Source organism: Haliotis rufescens, unplaced genomic scaffold (genome assembly GCF_023055435.1).
Source record: "Haliotis rufescens isolate VD_foot unplaced genomic scaffold, xgHalRufe1.0.p SCAF_11, whole genome shotgun sequence".
NCBI classification, from domain to species: domain Eukaryota; kingdom Metazoa; phylum Mollusca; class Gastropoda; order Lepetellida; family Haliotidae; genus Haliotis; species Haliotis rufescens.
Genome location: NW_025963791.1, coordinates 37,017,563 through 37,043,686, shown reverse-complemented (window position 1 = coordinate 37,043,686; position 26,124 = coordinate 37,017,563). Strand labels below are relative to the sequence as shown.

Here is a 26,124-nt window from a genome sequence, read left to right as displayed (position 1 = left end):
GTGAGAGGTGTAGTTTCTTTTGTCCTTCAGTATAGCTGTATACACAACGATTCTGTGTTCATCCTCGGTGTAAAGTAGATTGGTTGGTTGGTTTGTTTGTTGTTTAACGCCGCACTCAGCAATATTCCAGCTATATGACGGCGGTCTGTTAATAATCGAATCTGGACCAGACAATCCAGTGATTGATATCATGAGCATCGATCCACGCAATTGGGATCGATGACATGCATCAACCAAGTCAGCGAGCGTGACCACCCGATCCCGTTAGTCGCCTTTTACGACAAGCATATTCGCCTTTTACGTAGAACCTGGGGGATTAATGATCGCTCACCATTTGTTTTCGCTGATCAACACCAAAGAGTTGCATTTAATATTGCCGTTATATACAGTAGAACTGTACCCACAGTGATTTAAAGTTGAAGTACTGTTTTCGGTGTCAAATGATTTAATATCAAAGTATCAATAAAACGATATATGCCGTAAAATTCAAAGCACAGTAAACTATGGTTTATCAAATACGTTAATGGATTTTGTTAACAAAGGCTGAATGTGCGTGAGAAAGTATTAATCATTTATATAATTTTTTTATGGATGTAGCTTTACGTAATAATATGTTACAGCACGTCAATATAACTCTGTTTCACCATTGTAGATTACCAAGATAGATTCACGCCTGTTGGTTTCTATTTGGGAGGGAAGTGTCGTTGGGTTGCAGGAAATAAATAATATCCAAGCACTTCTGTGATAGGCATTCGGAAGTTGGAGTGCTAAGTAAGGATAAGAATTTATGGCTGAACAACTTCCTTATTGCAATCGTCTGTCCAAGCAATTTATTCAAAACCATCATTTTTCGCCTGTCAATTTAAATTTTATGATTTATCTGACATTTGACCCTAAAGACGACAGTGCCTATGTTTCAAACATTATATTGCACTAATTACAATGTCTATAGAACAAGATAGGAAATTGTCATCAGAACACATTAGATGAACCAAAACAAACCCGGTTATTATTTAATTTGTTGTGGCCTCGCTTTCATGAAGCGGCAGGAACGCTAAATCTTGTTAGCCCGCTAGATATTTTCTAGCGGACAGGAAACTGGTGAGTTTGTTCCACGTACGCAAAGATGACACAATTTAGAATCCGAGCTCAATCATGCGTGTTTGTGTATGTGTGTGTGTGTGTTCATGTCTATTTTTAGCCACATACTTATCGTCTTACGCATGCGCGAATAATGTAAACACCAACATGGCGGCTGCCGAGGACGGAGCCTACTATGGAACATGGAGGGTATTAATTCTTAATTGCATGTTCACCGTTAGATGTGATTTCACGAGGTATTTGATTCTTTTATAGAATAGTGTGATTCGTCTATTTGTTTTATTTTTCAGATTGTGGAGTGCGTGTCTTTAACGGGTACAGTGGAAACTACCGGGATCGAAGGGTGGGTTTTGTTCTTCATTCATGCTCATGTCTGACTGATACGATTTCTCGAAAGTTTGACAGTTTCCAATATTTTCCATGTCTGTTTTTCGGGTTTATATCATTTGACGAAAAAAAGGTTTCCCAGCATCACGATGCACTTTCAAATCTTTTTGTTTATGACAAAGGTGGGGGTCTTCACTTGGCCCAGACCAGTGTGTGTTCATTTCCTTGTTTCGTAGACCAATTCACTTAGGCAGTGTAGGTATACAACGGACTGCGCCTGAATATTCCATTTGTGCATAGGATTGTTTCTTGATTTTTGGTGCCTGTTCGTGAGTTTCTATCAAGATCAGCTTATGTAGTAAAACGTGTCTCATTCGACAGGTCATAGTGTCTAATTTGACATTGTGTCTGTGATGACCAGTTATATTTGAGAAAATGTTTGTTGTGGTATTTCAGGACCGAGTTTCAGCTGGATGAAAGTGGGGATGTTTCGTGGAAGGTGTCAGAAGATGCAGAACCAATGCCTTTCTTTAACTGTGAAACTTATGAGGTATGGCATTCCAAATATATATATTATTCCAATATATAAACATGGTGAACCATCATAGTAATTGACCCGTGAAGATCCAGGGTAGAATAGGTCTTCAGCGAACCTTGCTTGCCATAAAAGTTGACTATGTTTGTCGTAAGAAGCGACTAATGATATCGGGTGGTCAGGCTTGCTGACTTGGTTGATGCATGTCATCGTATCCCAATTGCGTGGATAGATGCTTTTGATATCAATCACTGGATTGTCTGGTCCATACTTGATTATTGACAGACCGCCGTCATATAGCTGGAAAATTGCTGAGTGCGGCGTTAAACAACAAACAAATCATTGTAATAGTTATATTATAAACCTACAAATATAACAATCATGTATGCTAGTTGAATAATTGGTATGACATGTAATACTATGATGAACATATTGGCTGTTCAACACTCAATCTGTTCATGTATCATGTTTGTACAAGAGGCAATTAGCACCACACAAAGCTGTTGATGCCGCTCAACCCTGCAGACAAAAGATCATTATTGACATGTCCGTTGGCAATAGCAGACAGACAGGCTATTCAGCAAAAAGGCCATAGGCCCATTTTACGGTGTTTGATTGCATGAACTATGCATGCTAATGAAGTAAAGTAATCAATTAAGTTTATTTTAGCCGTTGGACTTTATATAAATATTAACAAAATTTTGTTATATACAACATCAATTGTTTTCAAGTGAAACTATTTCTGTAAAAGATGTTTCAGTTTGGGACTTGATATAATGTTTAACATACATACTTTTTAGAGCTGAATAACACTTAAAACAAGCAATATATGAAATTCATCTTCAAAAAAAGATTTCCCGTTTTCTATACGATAGTTCCATAATCGTTCAGTGTATGGGACATTTGTCATGGTTGTGTATCTCGCAAAATTAACACAAGTTTAAACTTGCTACATCTGAAACTAGTCATACATGATAGATGGTTTTCTTATGACACATTCTAGACAATAATATGCTTCTTTTTACAATGTTGTGACAAATTCACTCTGTGAGCACCCAGCGTGCCCAGGTGCACCTTTCTCGTGTCTACCCACATTAATTCTATATCCACATGTACCGACAAGCAGCGTTGATGCGGTCAATATTTTTGTACCAAAACTGGCAACTAGATGTCCAAAGTAACCTATGTGTGTTGTAACTACAAATAAGATGGATAGGGTGGTGAGGCACAGTGACTTGGTTGATTGCATGTCATCATACCCCAATCACTTGGCATGTTGCTCATAATATCAACCACTGGTTCATCTGCTAGAGACTTGATTATTTGCATCTAACTATTGCTTATTGCAGTGAATAAGAACATTCACACACAAACTGATATCAAATTGTGATGTGAGTCTTGATGCCAGTGACCTTGAACTGGTGACATGGTTGTAGGACATTATCAAGTTCTGTAAAGAAAACGTGTTGAAGAAAGTCTTGATTTCCACTCTTGTGATTTGGTAATACTGTAGGTCCTGAAGCACTGAACTATGTTATGAAACATATTTTTATTATAATATAATATATATTTGTCATTTTAAAAGCATCGATAGTAGAAGTAGGTTTCATACATTTATCAAGCTATTAATGGTTAGTTATGATTGCACAGTTAAGATTTGACTTCAATATTTTTTGCATTAATGGTGACATAAATGTAGATTATGGTGTGCAAAATATGTAAATCCTCGTAGGAGGTATAAACATTAAAAACAAAGTGTAGCAGATTTATACAAAGTGTTCACACCCGATTTAAGTTTATATCACCATAAATACAAATACATATTGAACATGTTGAAGTCAATTCTTATAAATACATTTGTCAACAATAATAAATTCCCAGACTGCTTATTTGATCATCAACTCAAAAAAATCTGCAGACCATAGTAAAATATCAGTGACTTGGCTCAGCAAAATATCGCAACACAGGCCCATTCTATTGTCAGCCAGTCGGGAACCAGTATTCCGTTACTGGACATGGCCTAATTCTATTTTGGGTTTATGGAAATGTAAACACTTGGTTAGCCTATCAAATACCACAGAATCACTTGCAAGTTTTTATTTTGATGTAAACAGGTAAAGGGTTAATCACACCTGTTAATAGAAAATTTCATGTGAGGGTGCAGCAACATGCTCGATCAGATGTGAATCTTATTTACAGCATGTGGATATTATTTTATGAATATTATAAAAATGCTCTCCCAACATATGCTGAAATTGGGAACTGTGGTATTCAGCAAGATATCATGAAAATCGTAACATGTGTATTCATTGTATGATAAGATATGAAAGAAAACCATTCTCTCCATTCTGCTTACCAGACGGTGAGGTTAATAACGTTTGCTGGTGATTAATCATGTTAACATGGTTAAGGGCACCCCTGCATTCAAAGACACATACATACTTTGTAACATGACTGGTAACTTTACAATGTCAATCAAGGCACATAACAGGTCCATGCCTAAGCATTTTGAAACCAAAGAAACGTATAAAAATTACCCTCTGCAAAAATCAAATTATCTTTTTTTTTAAATATTTTTATTTAATTCAGTTCACATATATCTGTAACATAGGTACATGAGGTAAATAAGTATAGCAATTCATAGGATCTTAAAACATGATCAACATATGGGTACTATAACCATGATAACATGAAGTTATCTTATTTTTCCTGAAATTTTGACATTACAGAAAGGTTGATGATTGTGAGTTCCATGTTTGTACTGGAAATGTAAGGCTGTGTCTTCTGTGTTCTAGGTGACGCCTGGTGCTGCTAGTGACCCCGCTGTGCTCAAGTTCATATGGACTTACGAGGGACATGTCATTGAGTTTAGGGTGCGTACAAACTGTCAATCACACCATGTTATTATCACTAACTGTTATTATCCATTGTGCAATGGTGACTTTATTTAACAAAGGTTATATTTGGGATAAAACTTTCTTATTAAAGTATAGATTCCAGTACTTGTTTGGGGTTGTGTCCCAACCGGGATTCGTACACACACTGCCAGAGTGAGGCACCTAATCGCCAGCACACAAAGTCAGTGATCTAACCTACTCAGCCACCGAGGCTTCCACAAAAATGAAAGTCCGACAACTGGTAGTCTAGATCACGTACTTTGTGTACTCTGACAAGTGTGATTTTGTTCTGTGGAATTAGAAAAACCTTTTGTTGCAGCCAGTTCATCAACCCTTGTGATTAAGTTGTGTCTATAACATGTATGAGCTTACTCAGTATTCATCTTGTCTTAGGATTTTTGTTTTTTATTTGTTTGTTTGTTGTTTAACGCCTCACTCAGCAATAATCCAGCTACATGTATATGACGGCGGTCTGTAAATAATGGAGTCTTGACCCGGCAATCCAGTGATTGACATCATGAGCATCAATCCACGCAGTTGCGATATGATGACATGCATCAACCAAGTCAGCACCACCCAATCCTGTTAGTCGCCTCTTACAACAAGCACAGTCGTCTTTTACAGCAAGCATTGGTTGCTGACCTTAAGAACATGAAGGGGGGAAGTAGCCCTGAAATGTTGCTACAAACAATAAAGAAGTTACATGTATTATTTCATGTCTTCATGATCTACCATCTTCTAAATGCCTATCCAAGACTAATTCACAACATGATCATGATGATGGCAATAACCACACACCCTGATAGTGATGTGACTGTTTACTAGTAGAGAGGATGATGTGGTTGTTGTTGTGGTTGCAGGTGGAGGTGGCGGATGACCTGATGCTGCTGACATATGAGAGATGTTGTATGCTGCAGTGCCAGAAGGTGAGGTTTGGTTTCACTGAATTACCTCCCTTTAAACCAGCATTATCTATTCAGCAAAATGTCCACAAAATTTCAGTTTCTCTTTTTATGTGATGAAACAGTTTCATAAGGACTGTATAGTATGTAGGTTTTTCTTTTATCATGAGCTTATTGAATAATATAACACAAACAGTCAGTACTTTGGCCGTGACTTCTGATAATAAATGCTTCACTGGGGTCAGAATTATTTTGTGGTTGACATTCCATTATGTAGGCTGTGTTACAGATGCAGGAGGACCTGGCAGTATTTCTTTAGACATTTTTTAATACCTTCTGAGCTTGAAATTCACTTACAATGTGTACTGGTGGAACTCTTGTGAGTGAGACTATGGTCAATACAGCCTTGAGAATATGGGGGTGATGATGATGTGGTCTATTTCAGGTGTCATCAAATGACCCCAAGGATGATGTGCCGTTCTCATTCCTTAGTGCCATGGAGGAAGGCTACTTCTCAGAACTCAACATCAGAGCTGATTCTGGAAGAGAGGTGGGTCTAGGCTCTCGTTTAGAATAAACTGTAATGCGTTAAGTTGGCTTAAGAAGATTCAAGCACGTGGATATATAAAACAAAGGTTTTTGATGATTATGCGTCCTGTTGTGCACAAATGACATACCATAGTTATTTATGCTATCCTTCCCTCTCAAGATAGCTCTTTCGTAGTTCTGATTCTGCATGAGTTTCTGGACAGGCTGGGGCAGAGCATACAGTATTTACAGTGCTCCAGATACTTTGAGTACAGTACTGGTCATTGTCAGAGTGAGTGAGTGAGTGAGTGAGTATGATTTTACACTGCTTTTAGCAATATTCCCATTGTACCCATGTGGGGAATTGAACCCGGGTCTACGGTGCGACGAGCTTAAGCCTAAACCACTAGGCTACCCCTATGCCACTGGTCGTTATCAGAACTGAAGAGTAACCGACATACTTTTTCATACCAACATATGTAACGTACTGCTCGTTTGTTGAATTGACGAAAACTGATATGATATTGCACCATCATGATTCATAGACCTCGTGTTGCACATTTGGATTTTGGTGCCAAACTAGCATAAACATGACCGAGACGAGAGAATGTGACTGTGTTACTAGCCAATGGCAATGCAGGATTGGGAGGGAATCAATTTGCTGCCGACACAAAATGATGTATTCCTGTTTAAGCGGAAGGTAATGCCCTATGGTTGACAGAAGTTTAACATTTTCTGAATGAATGGACAAGGTACGGCAACAAATAATCATAGGGGCCTATAGTATTGTTTATCTGCATATTTGATATGGTTTTGATTTGCAATATTTGACTAGTTTTCATCCAAACAGTACACTGGTATACCATTTTTCTAGGGCACTTGCATTTTCTATGTTGGTGTATTAACAAAGGTCTTGATAATCCAGGATGGTTTTGTTTATTGTTTTGAATGACAAGAGACAGCACTTTGCTATGGTCCTAACTGAAGAAAAAAGGTTGTTTCCACTTCAAGTATATTCTGTCTGAGGACCACCCACGCAGCTGTCACATGATCAAAGGTATGTATGGGACTCTGAGTTCAAATGTCGTCTCCTCTGCAACCATGTTCGGCCACCTCGTTGTTTAACACTCAGGTCACAGAAACCCACGCCAAGATCTCAAGCTATGCTTGTGATGAGATGGCATTCAAGGTGCTGGAGCATGTCTCTCATAGCCTTTCACAGCGAGCTAGCAGGTCAGGGTATTATCGTCCGAGAAGCCCTTCCCTCAACAAGGACAATATCAGAATTCTTCTCGTGGCAAGGGATGTGACAGAGAAAGAGCACAGGGCTCTTATCAATCCTGTCGTGGAAAATCCCAGGGCAGGAGCGGGGGATGCGGGGACAATCACGACTGGGAACTCCCACCCACGGTCGTATCAATCTTCACCACCCCCATAGGTGGGAGGCTGGGCCTCTTCTGACAGAAGTGGATCGGACTAGGCAGATGCATTCATACTAAATGTACTAAGCTACATCTATCACCTGGACAAAGCGGTAAACCCACCCTTGACCTAGGCTCCTTCACCTCGGATTTACCCAACTACTTGGATTCAACATAGACATCTTGCTGGAGAAGAAAGCCATAGAGATTGTACACCATGAAGCCTCCACCATACTTCTGCCTCACAACCTTGAGACCTCCCAGGACCATTATCAGCGCTTTTGATTCCCTGATCAGTCTTGACTTGCCTGATGCTTACCTGTTTGTACCTATCCATCCCTCCAATCGCTGGCATTTCAGAGGCCCTGTGGCTATTTACACGAATAACCAAGCCAGTAGCTGCCTTCTTTCACCTGAGGAACATTCGGTTCGAGTTGTACATAGACGGCGGTCTCCTGAGACATCCAGACACGGCTACCCTGGTTCTCCATCAGGACTACACCAGGCGTCTACTATATCAACTGAGATGGTGGTCAACGAGGTGAAGTCGGGATGATTTCTTCTTAATGACTCCAGTTCATGGGAGGCCTGTTCCAGACAGATCAGGGCCTATCAGTGCCAAGGGACAGATGTCTCAGGATCCTGCACCAACTGTTACCTGCCCTTCGACAATCCTGCACACTTTACCAGGGGCAAGTATTGCTAGGGTTGCTCACATCAGCCCAGGTTTTGACAAGCAGAGGCCGCCTACATCTATGCCCAATTCACAGTTCCTTGCACCTGGGATCTGTACACGGCCATCACACTACCATCTCGCATAAGGACCCATCTCAATTGGTGAGATAGAGTCAAACATGTTACAAGCGTCTCATTATCTGGGCTACCCCCAACACTTCACCTCTTCATAGACGCCTCCCTACAGGGGTTGTGTGTGCACCTACTGGACCAGACATCTTCAGGGCTGTGGTCCGGCGCACAAAGTGCCTGGTACATCAACAACCTTGAGTTGGAGGCGTTGTCACATTGGCAGGAGTGTCTATGGAACACTCAAATCACCTCAGACAGAAATAGACCTGAAGTGGAAACAACCTTTATTCTTAAGTTTAGGACCATCGTAAGGTCTGTCTCTGTCAAAAGGTAAGCAGTAGATGCATTAAGGAGTAATGTAGGATAAGTATACAAAGGTAAAAAAATATTTTGATTTTACTCATTTTGCATCTTAAGACAATTTACCGGAAATGTTTTTGACAATTACTGAATGCCTATGAAAAACAATTCCTGTGGAAATAATTTTATGTGAGGAATGATTTACCAACAGGGTAAAGGAGAGAATGCATGTCATGAACTGCTTGATCACAACTGAAGATGATATGTATAAACTCAAATAAAATCCAAAGTACAGAATCATTCTGTTAGCATTGTTGACACACTGATAGATAGTGCTTGTTTCCATCAGTTCAAGGTCCACCAGGTCCTGCTGCAGTTGAGTGCCCCGGAGATGGACTGGCTGCGGTCCCCGCCCCCACTGACGGGGCTGCGGGAGGACGTCCTGCAGGCCACCCTACACTACCTGTACTCAGAGTGTCTCCCCAGGGGGCTGTCGGAGGACACGGCCAAGGCCTGTATCAAATCGGTCGGCAAACTGCCCGGCTTCTCCAGATTCTCAGATCTCTGTGATACGTTTCTAAAAAATACAGCACTTAAACAACGTAAGTTGGGGCGATCTTCCATGATGTATTGATCACTGATTCTGTGTGTGCTCATCAGTGAATGCATGGGACATAGGGAGGACCATGTATGTTTGTTTGTTTGTTCTTTAACGCCATACTCAGCAATATTCCAGGTATATTATGGCGGTCTGTAAATAATCAGACCAGACAATCCAGTGATTGAAATCTTGAGTATTGATGCACGCAATTGGGACATGATGACATGCACCAACCAAGTCACTGTGCCTGACCACCCGATACTATTAGACGCCTCTTACGACATACCATCCCTCTTTTGTCTACTATATACCTACGTAGTCATTCATACTATGTACCGATCCAGTCATTCATACTATGTACCGATCCAGTCATTCATACTATGTACTGATCCAGACATTCATACTATGTACCGATCCAGTCATTTATACTATGTACCGATCCAGTTATTCATACTATGTACCGATCCAGTCATTCATACTATGTACCGATCCAGTCATTCATACTATGTACCGATCCAGTCATTCATACTATGTACCGATCCAGTCATTCATACTATGTACCGATCCAGTTATTCATACTATGTACTGATCCAGTCATTCATACTATGTACCGATCCAGTCATTTATACTATGTACCGATCCAGTCATTCATACTATGTACCTACCCAGTCATTCATACCCTCCACTTCTCTCACTATGTACCTACCCAGTCATTCATACCCTCCACTTCTCTCACTATGTACCTCCCCAGTCATTCATACCCATCTCATTCTATATTGCAGAAATCACCAACCTCATATCAGATATGCATGGGTGTGCTGACAAGATCATAGAGCTGTTCAGTGTTAAGGGAGGGGTGGGCGAGGGGCACCTGTCGGTGGACTCCAGCCTCATGTCCAACCCAGCAAAGCTGTGTTACACTGTCAGACAGGGCCTGAAGGAGGCAGCAGTTGGTAAGTCAGGCTCTACATCGGTGTGGGAATCAGATGTCACCTGGAATTCAGGGAGTCAGTAAGGGATGGATTCGAGGAATCAGTGAGGGAGGTGGTTTTAGGGAGTCATCGAGGGGAGGGTGAGATTAAAGAAGGCAGTGAGTGGAGGGTGGGATTCAGGGAACAAGATGGCTTTCAGGATTAATTTAAATCTGAGATAAGTGTTACCAAAGTTTCTAAGTGCAGTTAGTGTTACCTACCCTGCCTAACACAGAACTCCAGCAATGTAAACAAACTTGATGTACTGAGTATAAAATGAATCTTACAGAAACACATTTTTTAGACTTAGCAGCATATTTGATCATGATAATGCCTTGATCCTGGGTGCTGTATCATGAGTAGACTCTGTTCATTATTATGATCATGAAGAAGTAACCTGTCTGGTGGGTGGTATTGTGACTATCTGCATGTGTGTTTGTCCTTGTCCAGCCTGTGCCAAGCTGCTGATCCTTTGTGACCTCTTCTCAAAGAGGAAGGGCGAGCTGTCGCGCGAGGAGAGACACGAAATAATGAAGTATGCCAAGTCAAGGTGAGCTGGAATGCTGATACTACTGTTACAGTCAAAACAATTATGTAGGCACCTCCGTTATTTACACAGAGGTTATTTAGTCACCTCTGTTAATTACACAGAGGATATTTAGTCACCTCCGTTAATTACACAGAGGATATTTAGTCACCTCCGTTATTTTCACAGAGGATATTTAGTCACCTCCGTTAATTACACAGAGGATATTTAGGCACCTCCGTTAATTACACAGAGGATATTTAGTCACCTCCGTTATTTACACAGAGGATATTTAGTCACCTCCGTTATTTACGCAGAGGATATTTAGTCACCTCCGTTATTTACACAGAGGATATTTAGTCACCTCCGTTAATTACACTAAGGTTATTTAGTCACCTCCGTTAATTACACTAAGGTTATTTAGGCACCTCCGTTAATTACACTAAGGTTATTTAGGCACCTCCGTTAATTACACAGAGGTTATTTAGGCACCTCCGTTAATTACACAGAGGATATTTAGTCACCTCCGTTAATTACACAGAGGTTATTTAGGCACCTCCGTTAATTACACAGAGGTTATTTAGTCACCTCCGTTAATTACACAGAGGATATTTAGGCACCTCCGTTATTTACACAGAGGATATTTAGTCACCTCCGTTAATTACACTAAGGTTATTTAGGCACCTCCGTTAATTACACTAAGGTTATTTAGGCACCTCCGTTAATTACACTAAGGTTATTTAGGCACCTCCGTTAATTACACTAAGGTTATTTAGTCACCTCCGTTAATTACACAGAGGATATTTAGTCACCTCCGTTAATTACACAGAGGTTATTTAGGCACCTCCGTTAATTACACAGAGGTTATTTAGGCACCTCCGTTAATTACACAGAGACAATGTCACACTTGCCACCAATGAAAATGACCTTATCTGGAATGACCATGACCCCTCTTTATTAAACCACCTTCGTGAAAACACTGAGAGTACTGTGTGTGAGTGAGTGAGTCAGTGTTGTTGTTGTTTACAGGTTACCAGTATTCATGAACCAGCTACACAAGTTCCTGGAGGTCATCAAGCAACACACGTCCAGTCTCACTGCTCCACAGAGGAACGATATCGCCACCTACCTAGTGCCCGAGGTCAGGCTTGCCCGCCTTTTCTACGTTTATTTGATAGATGAATGATACTGATATTCATGGTATTTATGTGCATCTATTCAAGTGCAAAAGAGAAGGGATTTCAGAATTTAGAAAGAATGTAACAATTAGAATGATGATATAATATTAAGTCTGCTCAAGTGATCTGATGTGTATGATTGTGATCTGACGTAGGTTTTGTTAATGTGCAATGCATCACTATATGTAGAATCACATTAATTCGTCCGATGTTTTTGATGCAGCTTGCACTCATTGAGCATTTTGAGCTCCTGCAAGTCTTGTAAACTGTTTGCTCAAAACTCGGAATACCATCAAACGATGACTTGACTATTGTACCCTACTCACAAGAATCTTGATTGCTGTCTCAGCTGGAGACGACGCTGGACCTGATCTTCCGGTTTGCTGTGGAGACGAAGGATGCCCTGGACAAGGTCATCACCTCCAGCAACACGTCAGAGAAGTCCGAGAAATCAGACAAGCATAAAAAGGGGCATGTTGGAGACGTGTTAGGGAAGGCGCTAAAAAACGTGAGTAGAATGACGGACGGGTTCGGTGCAAGTGATGGTTGATTCATTGTATATGACTCATTCACTCCTGCATCAGGGCTCTGTGATTGTAGACTCTCCAGCAAGTGCAGTGATCATGAATACAAAACTATAGCAGGGAGGTGAGGCGAAATGGGGTTTAATGTCGCGTCCAAGATTATTGCACTCACATTGCGATGTGTCTGTATGTGTGTGTCTGTGTGTGTCTGTGTGTCTGGCTGCTTGCACTAGTTCAGACTGATGCCAATTTTATAGTGCTAGCTCACTGAGATACCATGCAGCAGGTTAACATGAATACCCCACTCAGACACAGTATACTGACTCCGAGCCAACCAGTCCTTGTTTTATCCTCTTAATGCCGAGCGCCAGACAGGGTAACAACAAAGAACAATCTTATAAAGTCTTTTGGTATGACACAGTCCCGGGGATCGAACCCTGGACCTTCCGCTCTCTGGGTGGACACTCTACCACTAGACCATGAGACTAGGCCGGAAATCCAACAAGGATGTGTATGGGTACGGATAAGTGATCTTAGTTAAGCAGGCAAGATTAATTAATGACAGGTCTATAAGTATGCCTAGGATGGCCAATAACAGTTTTGTCTGATTTATCATATGAAATACAGGTTCTATTTTGAAGAGTGCAGTATTCCATATTTACCATGTTTTAATGCCATGTTTACCTAATCTTTGATGATGATTGTTTCTGCATTTTCAGGCACTGCACATGAAAGAGCTCAAGAAACTGAAAAACTTCCATGACAGGACATCCGCAAGCTTCACACATCTAATGCAGAAGAAGTAAGTGATGTTGGGGGGGGGGAGGGGACGGGGATGACTGCGCAGAAGAAGTAAGTGATGTCAGGGCAGGGGGACGGGGATGACTGGGCAGAAGAAGTAAGTGATGTCAGGGCAGGGGGACGGGGCTGACTGGGCAGAAGTAAGTGATGTCAGGGCGGGGGGATGGGGATGACTGGGCAGAAGAAGTGAGTGATGTCAGTGCGGGGATGACTTGGCAGAAGAAGTAAGTGATGTCAGGGCGAGGGGCAGGGATGACTGGGCAGAAGAAGTAAGTGATGTCAGGGCAGGGGGACAGGGCTGACTGGGCAGAAAAAGTAAGTGATGTCAGGGCAGGGGGACAGGGCTGACTGGGCAGAAAAAGTAAGTGATGTCAGGGCAGGGGGACAGGGCTGACTGGGCAGGAGTAAGTGATGTCAGGGCAGGGGGACGGGGATGACTGGGCAGAAGAAGTAAGTGATGTCAGTGCGGGAATGACTTGGCAGAAGAAGTAAGTGATGTCAGGGCGGGGGGACGGGGATGACTGGGCAGAAGAAGTAAGTGATGTCAGGGCGGGGGGACGGGGATGACTGGGCAGAAGAAGTAAGTGATGTCAGGACAGGGCTGACTGGGCAGAAGAAGTAAGTGATGTCAGGGCGGGGGGACGGGGATGACTGGGCAGAAGAAGTAAGTGATGTCAGGGCGGGGGGACGGGGATGACTGGGCAGAAGAAGTAAGTGATGTCAGGGAGGGGGGACGGGGATGACTGGGTAGGAGAAGTAAGTGATGTCAGGGTGGGGGGACGGGGCTGACTGGGCAGAAGAAGTAAGTGATGTCAGGGTGGGGGGACGGGGCTGACTGGGCAGAAGAAGTAAGTGATGTCAGGGCGGGGGGACGGGGATGACTGGGCAGAAGAAGTAAGTGATGTCAGGGAGGGGGGACGGGGATGACTGGGTAGGAGAAGTAAGTGATGTCAGGGTGGGGGGACGGGGCTGACTGGGCAGAAGAAGTAAGTGATGTCAGGGTGGGGGGACGGGGCTGACTGGGCAGAAGAAGTAAGTGATGTCAGGGCTGGGGGGACGGGGATGACTGGGCAGAAGAAGTAAGTGATGTCAGGGCGGGGGGACGGGGATGACTGGGCAGAAGAAGTAAGTGATGTCAGGGCGGGGGGACGGGGATGACTGGGCAGAAGAAGTAAGTGATGTCAGGGCGGGGGGACGGGGATGACTGGGCAGAAGAAGTAAGTGATGTCAGGGTGGGGGGACGGGAATGACTGGGCAGAAGAAGTAAGTGATGTCGGAGAGAAGGAGATGCCTTGGTACAACAGTGTTTGGCTTGCTTGCATTTCTTGCTACAGTTCAGTATGAAGAACAAATCTGAATATGAAATGAAAATGTCATGAGGTCTTCGTTCTCAGGCAAGGCTTGCATCATCATAAAGTTCGCGGCACTTTTTGTTTTTATTTCCATTTTAAAACAACCCAAAAAAATCCATAAAGTCCAACGGTAGTCAAACACTATTCCAGTATTTTACTCATCAAGGAATACATTAACGTAGGGAGGCCCTTTCCCAGGTTGATTGCACACAATTGTTTATTTGGTTACATACTAGTTTGAACAACAACAAAAATTATTTAATTTTTGAAAGCATTAAAGAATTTAAAGGTGATCAGAATGAATGATTGCGAGTATAAGACAGCTGCAATTCATGTACTGACGGCAGGTCTAAAGGTGGAGAAAATATGGATCCTTCACAGTGACTTTTAAGATATAACTGAAATCCATCTGTCTGTAGTCCTACCCCATGTGATACGACGTTAGCTGTTGAAGCACATATACATACATGGTGTTAGATCACTGGCTGTCACAACTTGGAAGACATGTGTCTTATACTGTAAATCTTCTTAAACCAGTGTTCCCGTATACCGGTAATTACAAAATGTTTAGCCGTAGTTGATGTGACTGCCAGTCCCTGTGGACCGGCAAATAAAGTACCTCATAAAACTTTGTTTTTGGACAAAACATTGGCCATATGCATATAAGTATATTTTTGAATAAAGTCAGCTTGTCTGTTACCACCAGGGTTTCCCCTTGTCTACTTTTAGTGCAGGGTAATAACATTTCGCTTTGCTTCAAGGTTAAATATATATTTGTAGCAACTTAAGTTTTGAAATATTCAAAAATGAGACATTAAATTATGTATGAATGACTATAGATCTAACTATATTGCATTGCATTGCATTGCATTGCATTGAACATGATGTTGAAAGAATTAAAACCAGGTAATTTTGAAACGTTTTTTTTATTTTTTGAAAGTTTGGACTGACAAAAATTAGTGGGGGGACTGGTTATTTTTAGCCTTGCCAGTCCACTACGACTTGCAGTTTAAAAATCCAGCGGGAACACTGGTTAAACATGTCCAAAGATTCTTGTTGCCTTGTGTTATTGATGTTGTTTGTATTCTGTGTTCAGGGAGAACTTTGGTATGATGACACATGGAGAGAAAGTGAGGTCAGTCTCAAAAAACCTGGAACAAGTGATTGATGAGGTGAGTGAAAGTCCAGGCCTGGAAAGGTGATCGCAGCTCATGAATACCGTTCATTATGTCCATATTATTTGCTTAAACGTGTTTTAGCTATTGGTGGTGCACTTAAAGGGGTTCTTTCTTAAAGGCCTGGGTCAATTTCCACAGAGGTGATGATGTAGTTATGACTGACAAAAATCAGCATTGTGCAGAACAAATGAAAAGATATGTGATTTGTCAATCCATGTATTACCTCCTGGTGTGTGGAGTTGTCTCCCCTGATCACTGTTGGCACTGACTGTTCCAGGTGCCATTCTTTCTGGTGCGTCTTGAGGAGCTGATGGCGGCCTTGGATGAAAAGGTGACGTGGAGAGAGTGGAAATATCTCTTCAAACTCGGAACATCTAAAGTTGTAAGTACTTCTATCTCGTGACACCCTCAGTTACTGTGTATTGCATCAATCCCAGTAGATCCTCCTGAGTAGCCATGTTTGTTAAATCTCCAGCATGTCTCACACTGCTTCCCTGTACTAGTGCTGTCAAGTGGGCAAACTGTGAGTCAGTCTGTTACTTAAATGTGCTAGAATTCATCCTTGATAGTTTAAGGAGCGGCCACACATGGCATTTGTAGTAGCTGATCCTGATAATTTTGATGTACCAGTATGTTCAAAAACATGTCAAATGAAAATGATAAATAAAATAAATGATATTAATTTTGTCATGCATGTATTGTTCTTTCACATACAGGATATCATGATTAAATGGCAAGTAAAGTCAACATAGCTAATTTGCATATTTTAATACTTTTTTTTTATTCAATGAAAACATTTCGTTAAATATTTGTACTATTTTTTTCTTCAAAAGAACCTTTCCTCTTCTGCTGTTTTCATGTGGAATCAAGGAAACTAGACTTGATTTAGTTTGATCTAGACTTGCCTAGGATTTTAGTAAAAAAGATATCTATATGTATATAAATTCTGGTCAAGGCGCCGTAGTACAAGGTTGCATGTTTCTTGTGTGTAGGCCTGGGGTCTGGGCAAAGTGTTGGCCAACAAGTCCACTCTGCAGCATCTCATCGACCAAGCCTGTGATATCACCAACCGGGACCAGTTCACGGCGTCACTTGCGTCCCTGGGGCTGACGTCGCCGGATGCCAGTCAGGACAGCAGCGGGGCAGGAGGAGGCAGACAGAGTCACGGGCCTACCAAGTATGCTCAGGTCAGTCTCAGTAGCACCACAGCATGTCGTCAAGCAATCAACAGTTGTCATTTGATTACTAGAGTGAGTGAGTTGTGTTTAACGCCGCTTTTAACAGTATTCCTGTTATATCATGGCGTGTCAGCTTAATGTGGGAGGAAAGCCTGAAGTGATGCAGGTCTCAGACGTTTACCACCTCAGTAAAACCCACGAGCACGGGTATGGTGCTGACAAACCTAGAAACATAATCAGGGCGAAGCGGGATTCTAACCAACAATCATAGGTTTCTGGCGTGGCCCGAGGGACGCAACTCTGCACAGCAGATTGCGGCGCCTTAAACGACTGGGCCACCCATTGATCACTAGAATATCCTCTACAGTAAGGATTCAATGTGTATTTAAAAGAAGATGGTTTCTGGTGCCACATGCTTGCCACAAGATTAAGAATTGTCACCTACCATGCCTACCATGGGGATTGGTCGGCTACAGAGTATGGCTTGATTGTGTGTCAAGTGTCATGGTTTGGCTTCTACTAGTTTGCCTGGTCTTTGCCTATTGATTATTTGAAGGCACTCATGATGTAGGTGGAATATCGCTCATGGTGAAATATCATCACTCGTTAAGGTAGTCATTTCAAGGATCCTGATACCCTGTGCTTGTCATATGAGTGAACGACCCGTGAAGATCCAGGGTAGAATAGGTCTTCAGTAACCCATGCTTGCCATAAAAGGCAGCTATGCTTGTCTAAGAGGCGACTAACGGGATCAGATGGTCAGGCTCACTGACTTGGTCGATTCATGTCATCGTATCAAAATTGCATGGATCGATGCTCATGTCACTGGATTGTCTGTTCCAGACTCGAATATTAACAGACCACCGTCATATAGCTGGAATATTGCTGAGTGCGGCTTTAAACAACAAACAAACAAATCATATCAGTGAACAAAGTGGGTATCAGGTGGTCAAAATGGCTGCTGAGTATGACTAGTACCTGCACTTGATTCAGCTGTGACCTGGTAGATCCGTGGTTTGCCCCGTCTGCCAGATTTTAGGCAACTTTCTAGTCTGAATGACCATGGCAGACATTGTTATGTGCTATCTCAAGACTGTACCAACCCAACTGCAATCATCATAACAACATAACAACTATTTACATGAATATGAACGGTAAACTAAAGCTGTAAGGAACTGATGTTTTCCTCTTTCCTCCACCACGCCCATAGTTAACTCTGTAACCATGGTAACAGATCAAATTGATTTCCTACCTTGCAGCTCAGCTCAATAGAGTCCCTATGCATCCCTCCGTACGCCCGAGACAGCCGGACCGCCAAGAGGGCGCTGGAGCTGCTACGTAAAGGCGAGAAGACCGATATGACCTTTGAAATAGAGGTTGTGCACGGTGAGGTCCCCCTGGCATTCCGTTCAACAATCCTTTCCTCTCACTATCTTACAGGTCACTTATATATAACTCTTGGATTTATCGGCCCCCAAATCAGCAACAAGCATCAGTAAACATTCCCCAATTGAATATGAAATTTCCCTTATCATATTCAACTAATGTAATAGCTTTGTATAGGTGACTTTTGTTTCTCTGAAACTGGACTAGTAATGGTGTCTGCCTTGTTGCTTAGTTTTACTTCATTACATTGAAAGCAATATTAAAACAGAAATGGTTCAAGAGTTTCAGAAAATATATCCAAATTTGAATCAAAGTAATGATTTTTTTGTTGCCGAATCTGGCTGCCGTGAGCATAGAGTTTAGAAATCCTGGATAAATCTCTGATATTTGCATCTTTTGTGTTGAGGCCACTTCACAAAGTATCCCATGTGCCAAACCTTTGTTGAAGTGTTACACCTTAACTAATGCCAGTGCTTCTATTGTATCCATCAGAGGGTGGAGACATTGTGATTGACCACACCCACCCGGGTGAGCCGGTGGAGCGGACGGATGAGGGGGAGGTAGAGGTGAAGGAGGTGCGAGCTCACTGCGTCATTATTGCCGCTCGGTGTGACTGGTTCCGCCGAGCACTCCTCAGCGGCATGAAGGAGTCTATACACAAGTAAGGGAACTGTAGATTTGTTTGTGGATAACTGTAATTGTAGCTACACAATGATGTTAAACACAAAATGTATGTCATGCTGATACCCAGGAACACCCAGCTTTTGGCAGCCATTACTCCAAGGAGGAAGGGAAGTAACTCTGTTAGTACTGGTTTGAAAAGATACTCGCCTGACAACAGAGCTCAGAAACACACCACCTTTATCTCCTTGAACTTTGAAAATATTTTTTTCCCAAACCAGTTTTATTGCTTTGTAGACAAGGTGAATTTCTCATGGAATTGGTTCCAAATGTTTATTAATTCCTTTTCTCCTTGCAGAAAAATAACAGTTCATGATACAAATCCTGAGCTATTCCAGCTTTTCTTGGAGTATTTATATAGCGGCCAGTTGGAGACAAATGAGTTGTCAACAGAACAGCTAGCTGATATGACCACCCTCTGTGATAGATATGAGGTAAGAACATCATCCATGTCAACACCTCTCTGTGATAGATGTGAGGTAAAACTTCCCCATTCCATACAGTTGTGAGTGATATGAGATAAATACATCCCATATTCCATACAGCTGTGAGTGATATGAGATAAATACATCCCCATATTCCATACAGTTGTGAGTGATATGAGATAAATACATCCCCATATTCCATACAACTGTGAGTGATATGAGATAAATACATCCCCATATTCCATACAGCTGTGAGTGACATGAGATAAATACATCCCATATTCCATACAGCTGTGAGTGATATGAGATAAATACATCCCCATATTCCATACAGTTGTGAGTGATTTGAGATAAATACATCCCCATATTCCATACAACTATAAGTGATATGAGATAAATACATCCCATATTCCATACAACTATAAGTGATATGAGATAAATACATCCCCATATTCCATACAGTTGTGAGTGATATGATGCGGAAGGTTTCACACAGGCTGTTATTGCAGATGGACAGCCTCAAGTCAGTGTGCGAGCATGCTCTGAAACACCACATCGATGATGAGACGGCCCTGTACCTACTCAGCCTGGCTGACCAACTGCACTGTAAATTTCTCAGGGTGAGTACTCAGCTATTAACTTATTATTTTTCTCATGTATTTATTCCCTTAAGCATGATATGCATACAATAAAAAGTCTATATTGAACTGGCACTGTTGTATGGCAAGAGTTATCTGCCCCTGTCAGCACTGTGGCAAAAATTCTGACATTTGGAGAAGAACTGAGTGAAACAAACTGAGATATATTACATTTCTGTCTTGACTTTGTAATATCAGTCCATTTCAGAGTTTCCCACAAAACTTGTTGAGCAAAAAATCAGTGTTACCAGAAGACATAAGCTATAAAACATAATAGATTTGGTTCTTAGGCATGTCGTATCATCATAAATTTCGCCGCATGTTTGGTTTTTATTTCCATTTTAAAAACAAAAAACAAAAATCCATAAATATTCCAAGTCCAACAGTAGTCAAATACTGTATTTCAGTATTTTACTCAACAAGGAATACATTTTTGTGGGGAGGCCCTTTTCCAGGTTTATTGTACACAACTGTTTATTTGATTACATACTAGTTTGAACAACAACAAAATCAATTACCTGAGAACCAGTTCTTTTATTTTTGTAAGCCTTAGTATGACTGTGGTGTCAATCTGTGTGTTGCAGGAGACGTCACTGCACTATATCACCGAGCACCACAGCCTGGCGGACAGCGAGGTCTTCGAGGACCTGCCCGAACATCTACAGGCGGAGGTGGAGGACGCCATTGCCTGGCACGGGTCAGTATCTGGACACTGTGACTGCATGTGGTGTTACACACTGGCCAGCTGTGTCATGGCGCCAGATAAAGGTGCAAGCATCAACAGGGTGACCCACACACAGCAGTCACTACAAAGAGGATTGGGGGGTCCCAGTAACTTGACAGCATCCATCTTCCCCAGGCAAGGGAGTTAACTCACTATAGAAGTCCAGTTTCCACCCTTGCAAAACTAGACTGGAATTATTGAGTTATATTTTGGCTGAACAAACAAAACTATGCATAGTCCAATCAAAATTGTGTAACAAAATCAACATCAACATCATAAAATGCTGTGCATATTTCGGTCAGTTGCAGGATTTGCCAAGCATGTGTACCGCCAACTCACCATCAACAGATATGTTCCAAACTTTTCATGTTTTTAATGAAGGTGCTCATGTGATTTGATGCACTTTGCGAAGTAAGACGTTTTGTTACAATAGAGATCTTGATTATCAATCAGATCGTCCTGACTGGGCACCGCCATTTTGTTTGAAGGAAATGCAAGTGATATGAGAAGTAAAATCTGGTTGGTCAAAAGAAGGGACATAACTCTTAATAGCTACTAGTGGGGTGATGATCAGGCCCAGAAATTCCAGCCCATTTCGGCAAGGGTGGAAACTGGACTTTTACAGTCAGTTAACTCCCTTTCCTAGGGAAGATGGACAGCATCGATCATTGCTCATGCTGTTAACCACTGGTTCCAAAACAAATAAGTGACTGAGATGTAAACATTTTGTGACACCTTGTAGACGCCATTACACTTGTCGATGAGATGTCCTGGCTGACCTGAGGGGTCTCACATTATTTGTATATGCACATGTACTGACAAGCAGAGACGAAGAGGTCAGTATTTTTGTAGCTGGCACGTAGATGTGGTCCCTAGCAACCCGTGCTTGTCGTAATAGGCGACTTAGTGGATCAACTGGTCAGCCTCACTGACTTGATTGACTGCATGTTATCATCTGGTCCGTTGGTCCGTATTTCGTTTCCAGAGCAGAACTTGAAAACCGTGAAAGAATTTTCATCCAAACTTGCCACATGTATTAACCAGGGAATGAAGTGGTGCTCTTTGTTATTGGGGGATTTGTCATCTTCTGATGACTTTTGTATCCAGGCTCAAACATCATGGTCTTATAGCTGGAAAGTTGCGGAGTGTGCGTTAAACAACAAACAACATCTGGGGTCTGTTTGGGCTTTCCCCAACATGAGGCTGATACGCTATGGTATGAACTCATGGATGATGCTCATATGGACTTGATTTACCCCAGACAGAAAGACGCTGTGTATTTGCCACGGTTTAACCAGTGTAATAATGAACATTAGGGGACATCCTTGGTACAGTTTGAAGTCAGTTCCGTCGTTTTTGTTTTATCACTTGTGTTTTGTGTTGCCTAGCAGGCTGGAGCCGCGGACAGCTCGGTTGCGTGCCGGACCCCTGGTGGACACACCTAGCTCCCTGTCCAGTGTCAGCGAGGTGGACGAGCTGATGACCAACATAGATCTCATGGATAGGGTGAGAAGAACACTTCTTCATTGTTACAGCACAAGACCCCTCAAAAATAAAAAAAATCAATTCAAAATGCATGGTTTTAGAAAAATTGATTTGGACTGCTGACCTTTTTCCTGTTCTTAGTGTTAAGATGTGTGTCTGTGTTTGGTCGTGCTATGACATGAGATGAAAGTACAGGTTTTATTTTAGGAAGAATGTGTGCATTTTTTTTGAAGCAATTAGATAATCTCTTTATCAACGAGTTTTGATATGTTTGATATTGAAAGACAAAAGGCTGAGATTCTACAAGTTTTTTAGTTTGTACACATAGTAAGTAACCAGTGTCATGAGTCAGAAATGTACAACTAACTAGCTTCAGTGGCAGTGATATTAGTGGTGTCATCTGATTGCTATCCAATGATGTCACAATGGTCTGCAGGGCATTATGATGCAGTTTCATTGTAGCATTACATTATCTCCTAGGAGATACTGCTTAATGTCGCCCACGCAGTGTCTTCAGTGGAACTCACTCACTCACTCACTCACTCACTCACTCACTCACTCACTCACTCACTCACTCACTCACTCACTCACTCACTCACTCACTCACTCACTGTGTTCCATCATTGCAGCCCCATGACCTGTCCACCTCGAGCTCCTCGGAAGACTTACCATTCATGGAGGACCCATCACGCCTGGAGTCCTGCCTGGACGCTCTACGCGACATCGTTGGCGACACAGTGCCACAAGATGAACTCGTCCGCATAGCAATGGCTGCCGACTATGACACAAACCGAGCACTTAATTTCTTCTTCTCTTCATAGCACAGGGAGTGTTTTAGTACACTATGTAATATAGGATCATTGATGTACAATATTTGACTAAGATGTTGTCAAAGTATCTCTACTGCAGTTCAAGTGGTGCTTTCCTGGCTGGTGAGATGGTCCAGACATCGTGGACACTGTTCTTCCTCTAGGATACCTTGAAACACAACTGGTATCAGCTTGTTAGATCAGCCAGTCTCTGTGGGCCTCTGTACAACACTGTACAACATGATGCAACACTGTACAACATGACACGAGTCTATACAAGACTATTCAACTTCATGTAGTACTACCATATACAACACTGTGCAACATGAGACAATAACATGATACAACTGTATACAACATGATATGAGTCTGTACAACATGATACAAGTCTATACAACACTATTCAACTTCATGTAGTACTACCATATACAACACTGTGCAACATGATACAACTGTATACAACATGATATGAGTCTGTACAACATGATACAAGTCTATACAACACTTCAACTTCATGTAGTACTACCGTATACAACACTGTGCAACATGAGACAATAACAGGATACAAGTTTATACAACATGATACAACTTCAACAACATGATGCAACAAATATCCCAGTGTTATGGGTTTACGGACGCTTAAGAAACATTCATACTTTTCTCGCTAATCACATCAACTGTAAAACATCTCACTCACTTACATTAGACTGCTTTATCTTAAAAACAAGCTATCATCTGAGGAAATACAATGTCTGTGTGACCCCACACCTCTTGCTATCGCATGAGTAATTGCGATAAACATAGCCGTCCGATCCGACAACCATGTTGTACAACATGATGTAACAGTATCAAACATGCTACAACGGCATGATGTACAACACTATACATGCACTGATTCTTAATATCATTATCATGTACGCTGACCGAGATACAATACGTGAACGGGTGATGCTAGGGCTGGGATGGGTAACTCGGGTACTCAGGTCAGGTGGGTACTGAGTAGGACCCGGGTACCCACAGGACTACCCGGACCCATGGTTAGTCACGTGATATATTGTTTAAGGACAAAAATTACCCAGCACGATATGGTTACACTACAGGTCACTCATGTTCGCATTTCTTTCTGATGATGCACCCATTCCTTCTGACTTTTATGTGTTTTAATGAAAATAAAACTTAAGTCAACTTCAGTGTATGCATGACCAGATCGTTTTATACATGTATCTAAATACATTTTGTGAGGGATACGGGCAAACTATTCCCAGAATCTGACATTTTGTACCTATCTCTTGAGACCTACAGTGGTTGGTAGGGTTGAGTTATGGGTGGTGGGGTGGGGATGGGGGGTGGTGGTGGTGTATACCTCAGTAGTAAATTTTGTCTCATCCCATCCCTAGGTGATGCCTACATGAAATATCCCCATGTATTGTCAGATAATCGCTCAATTTGTGATAGACTTCTTCCTGGTTTCAAGGTTTACTGTTTTGCCCATCCACCAGGAAACAAAAGGACTTTTAAACATTGGCACATAAATCCTGACTATATAAGATATGTCACTTTCTCACTATTATAGATGTATCATTTGTAGGAAGTACCATGCTAAACAGAGTTGTGTCCCTTCTCTGCCAGGATCCACTGCTTGTGGTTTCTACATCACTCCTAAGGATCCTTGGTTTGTCAACGATCTTCGTCACATTTGGCCTTCTCCCCATATTAGGGTAACATGTCTGTTGAAAGCAGTGTTAAGCCCCAACTCTGTATCTTACATGAGAGGGGGCACGGGTGGCCCAGTCGTCTAAGGCGCCGCGATTCGCTGTGCAGAGTTGCGTCCCTTGGGCATGCCAGAAACCTATGATTGTGGGTTCGAATCCCGGTTCGCCCCGATTATGTCTCTAGGTTTGTCAGCACCATACCCGTGCTCGTGGGTTTCACCGAAGTGGTAAACGTCTGAGACCTGCATCACTTCGGGCTTTCCTCCCACATTAAGCTGACACGCCGTGATGTGACTGGAATACTGTTAAAAGCGGCGTTAAAAACCCAACTCACTCACTCACTCACTCACTCACTCACTCACTCACTCACTCACTCACACTCTTACATGAGAACATACACCACTGGCACTAGTTTCGCAGGATACATACTGTGTCACGCTAGGCAGTATTTTAGCAATGGATCACGTTGACCAATAACTGTTAAGTGACATGGTGATTGGTGTCTCAGATCTACAGAACACTTACATCCACAAGCCAGACAGTTGACAACACACAAACTATGAGGGCACAATATACAGACTAAGGCATTACTTTAACGTTTAAGAGATCTTGTTCGTCTAAAATGATAATCATCATGTTTTGTTCTTTGATTCTAGACTACTTTTAAAAATATTCAGGCAAAAAAAACTGCTTTGATCATTTGGTTTAGTTTACTTTTTCACTTATTTATTGAATTTGTTTTACTAGTTTGAAACATGGAACTTCAGGATTTAGACATTTCAAAGTTTGTGTGTCAATGTAGATAAGTGTTGTAGACAAGTTGCTAAGAAAGCATGTTTTTTGTGGCATTGTTTAACTGTTTAATTTTGCACTCCTGTTTTATTTAAGATGTTTCAAAAAGAACAATGTTTTTTAGTTCTTGGCCAAAACAGTTAAGGAACAATATCAAAATCATTGCTGTAATTTTAATGTTTCTCTTGTTGACCCCGGACTTATTCCGTGTGTATTTACAAGTATCCTTTGGTTCCATTAAACTAGTACCCATTGCTGTTTCGGTGAAACCTCTTGCCTGAGTATTACAGAACTCTCTCTCTATAAATATTAATTATCGATTTATCTTACAAATGTTCTTCAATT

The 26,124-nt window shown here is 41.8% G+C and overlaps 1 protein-coding gene across 1 annotated transcript; it reads left to right on the top strand.

Moving 5' to 3' along the window:
- The first annotated feature begins 1,232 nt into the window (after positions 1 to 1,232).
- LOC124153093 lies at positions 1,233 to 24,363 on the top strand. Its single transcript, XM_046526239.2, has 22 exons — positions 1,233 to 1,290; positions 1,392 to 1,444; positions 1,885 to 1,978; positions 4,759 to 4,836; positions 5,721 to 5,786; positions 6,208 to 6,312; positions 9,168 to 9,420; positions 10,202 to 10,372; positions 10,841 to 10,940; positions 11,946 to 12,057; positions 12,444 to 12,602; positions 13,338 to 13,420; positions 15,868 to 15,943; positions 16,227 to 16,331; positions 16,942 to 17,136; positions 18,387 to 18,513; positions 19,006 to 19,174; positions 19,493 to 19,628; positions 20,129 to 20,239; positions 20,842 to 20,954; positions 22,373 to 22,487; positions 23,096 to 24,363. The coding sequence occupies exons 1-22, from the start codon at positions 1,249 to 1,251 to the stop codon at positions 23,285 to 23,287; spliced, it is 2,655 nt and encodes an 884-aa protein (XP_046382195.1). The 5' UTR covers positions 1,233 to 1,248; the 3' UTR covers positions 23,288 to 24,363.
- Positions 24,364 to 26,124: the final 1,761 nt, after the last annotated feature.

Coding starts and splice junctions, on each gene's coding strand:
- LOC124153093 (XM_046526239.2), top strand. CDS start 1,249: ATGGCGGCTGCCGAGGACGGAGCCTACTATGGAACATGGAGG. Junction 1,979..4,758: donor TTAACTGTGAAACTTATGAG/GTATGGCATTCC, acceptor TCTGTGTTCTAG/GTGACGCCTGGTGCTGCTAG. Junction 17,137..18,386: donor GGCCTACCAAGTATGCTCAG/GTCAGTCTCAGT, acceptor CCTACCTTGCAG/CTCAGCTCAATAGAGTCCCT.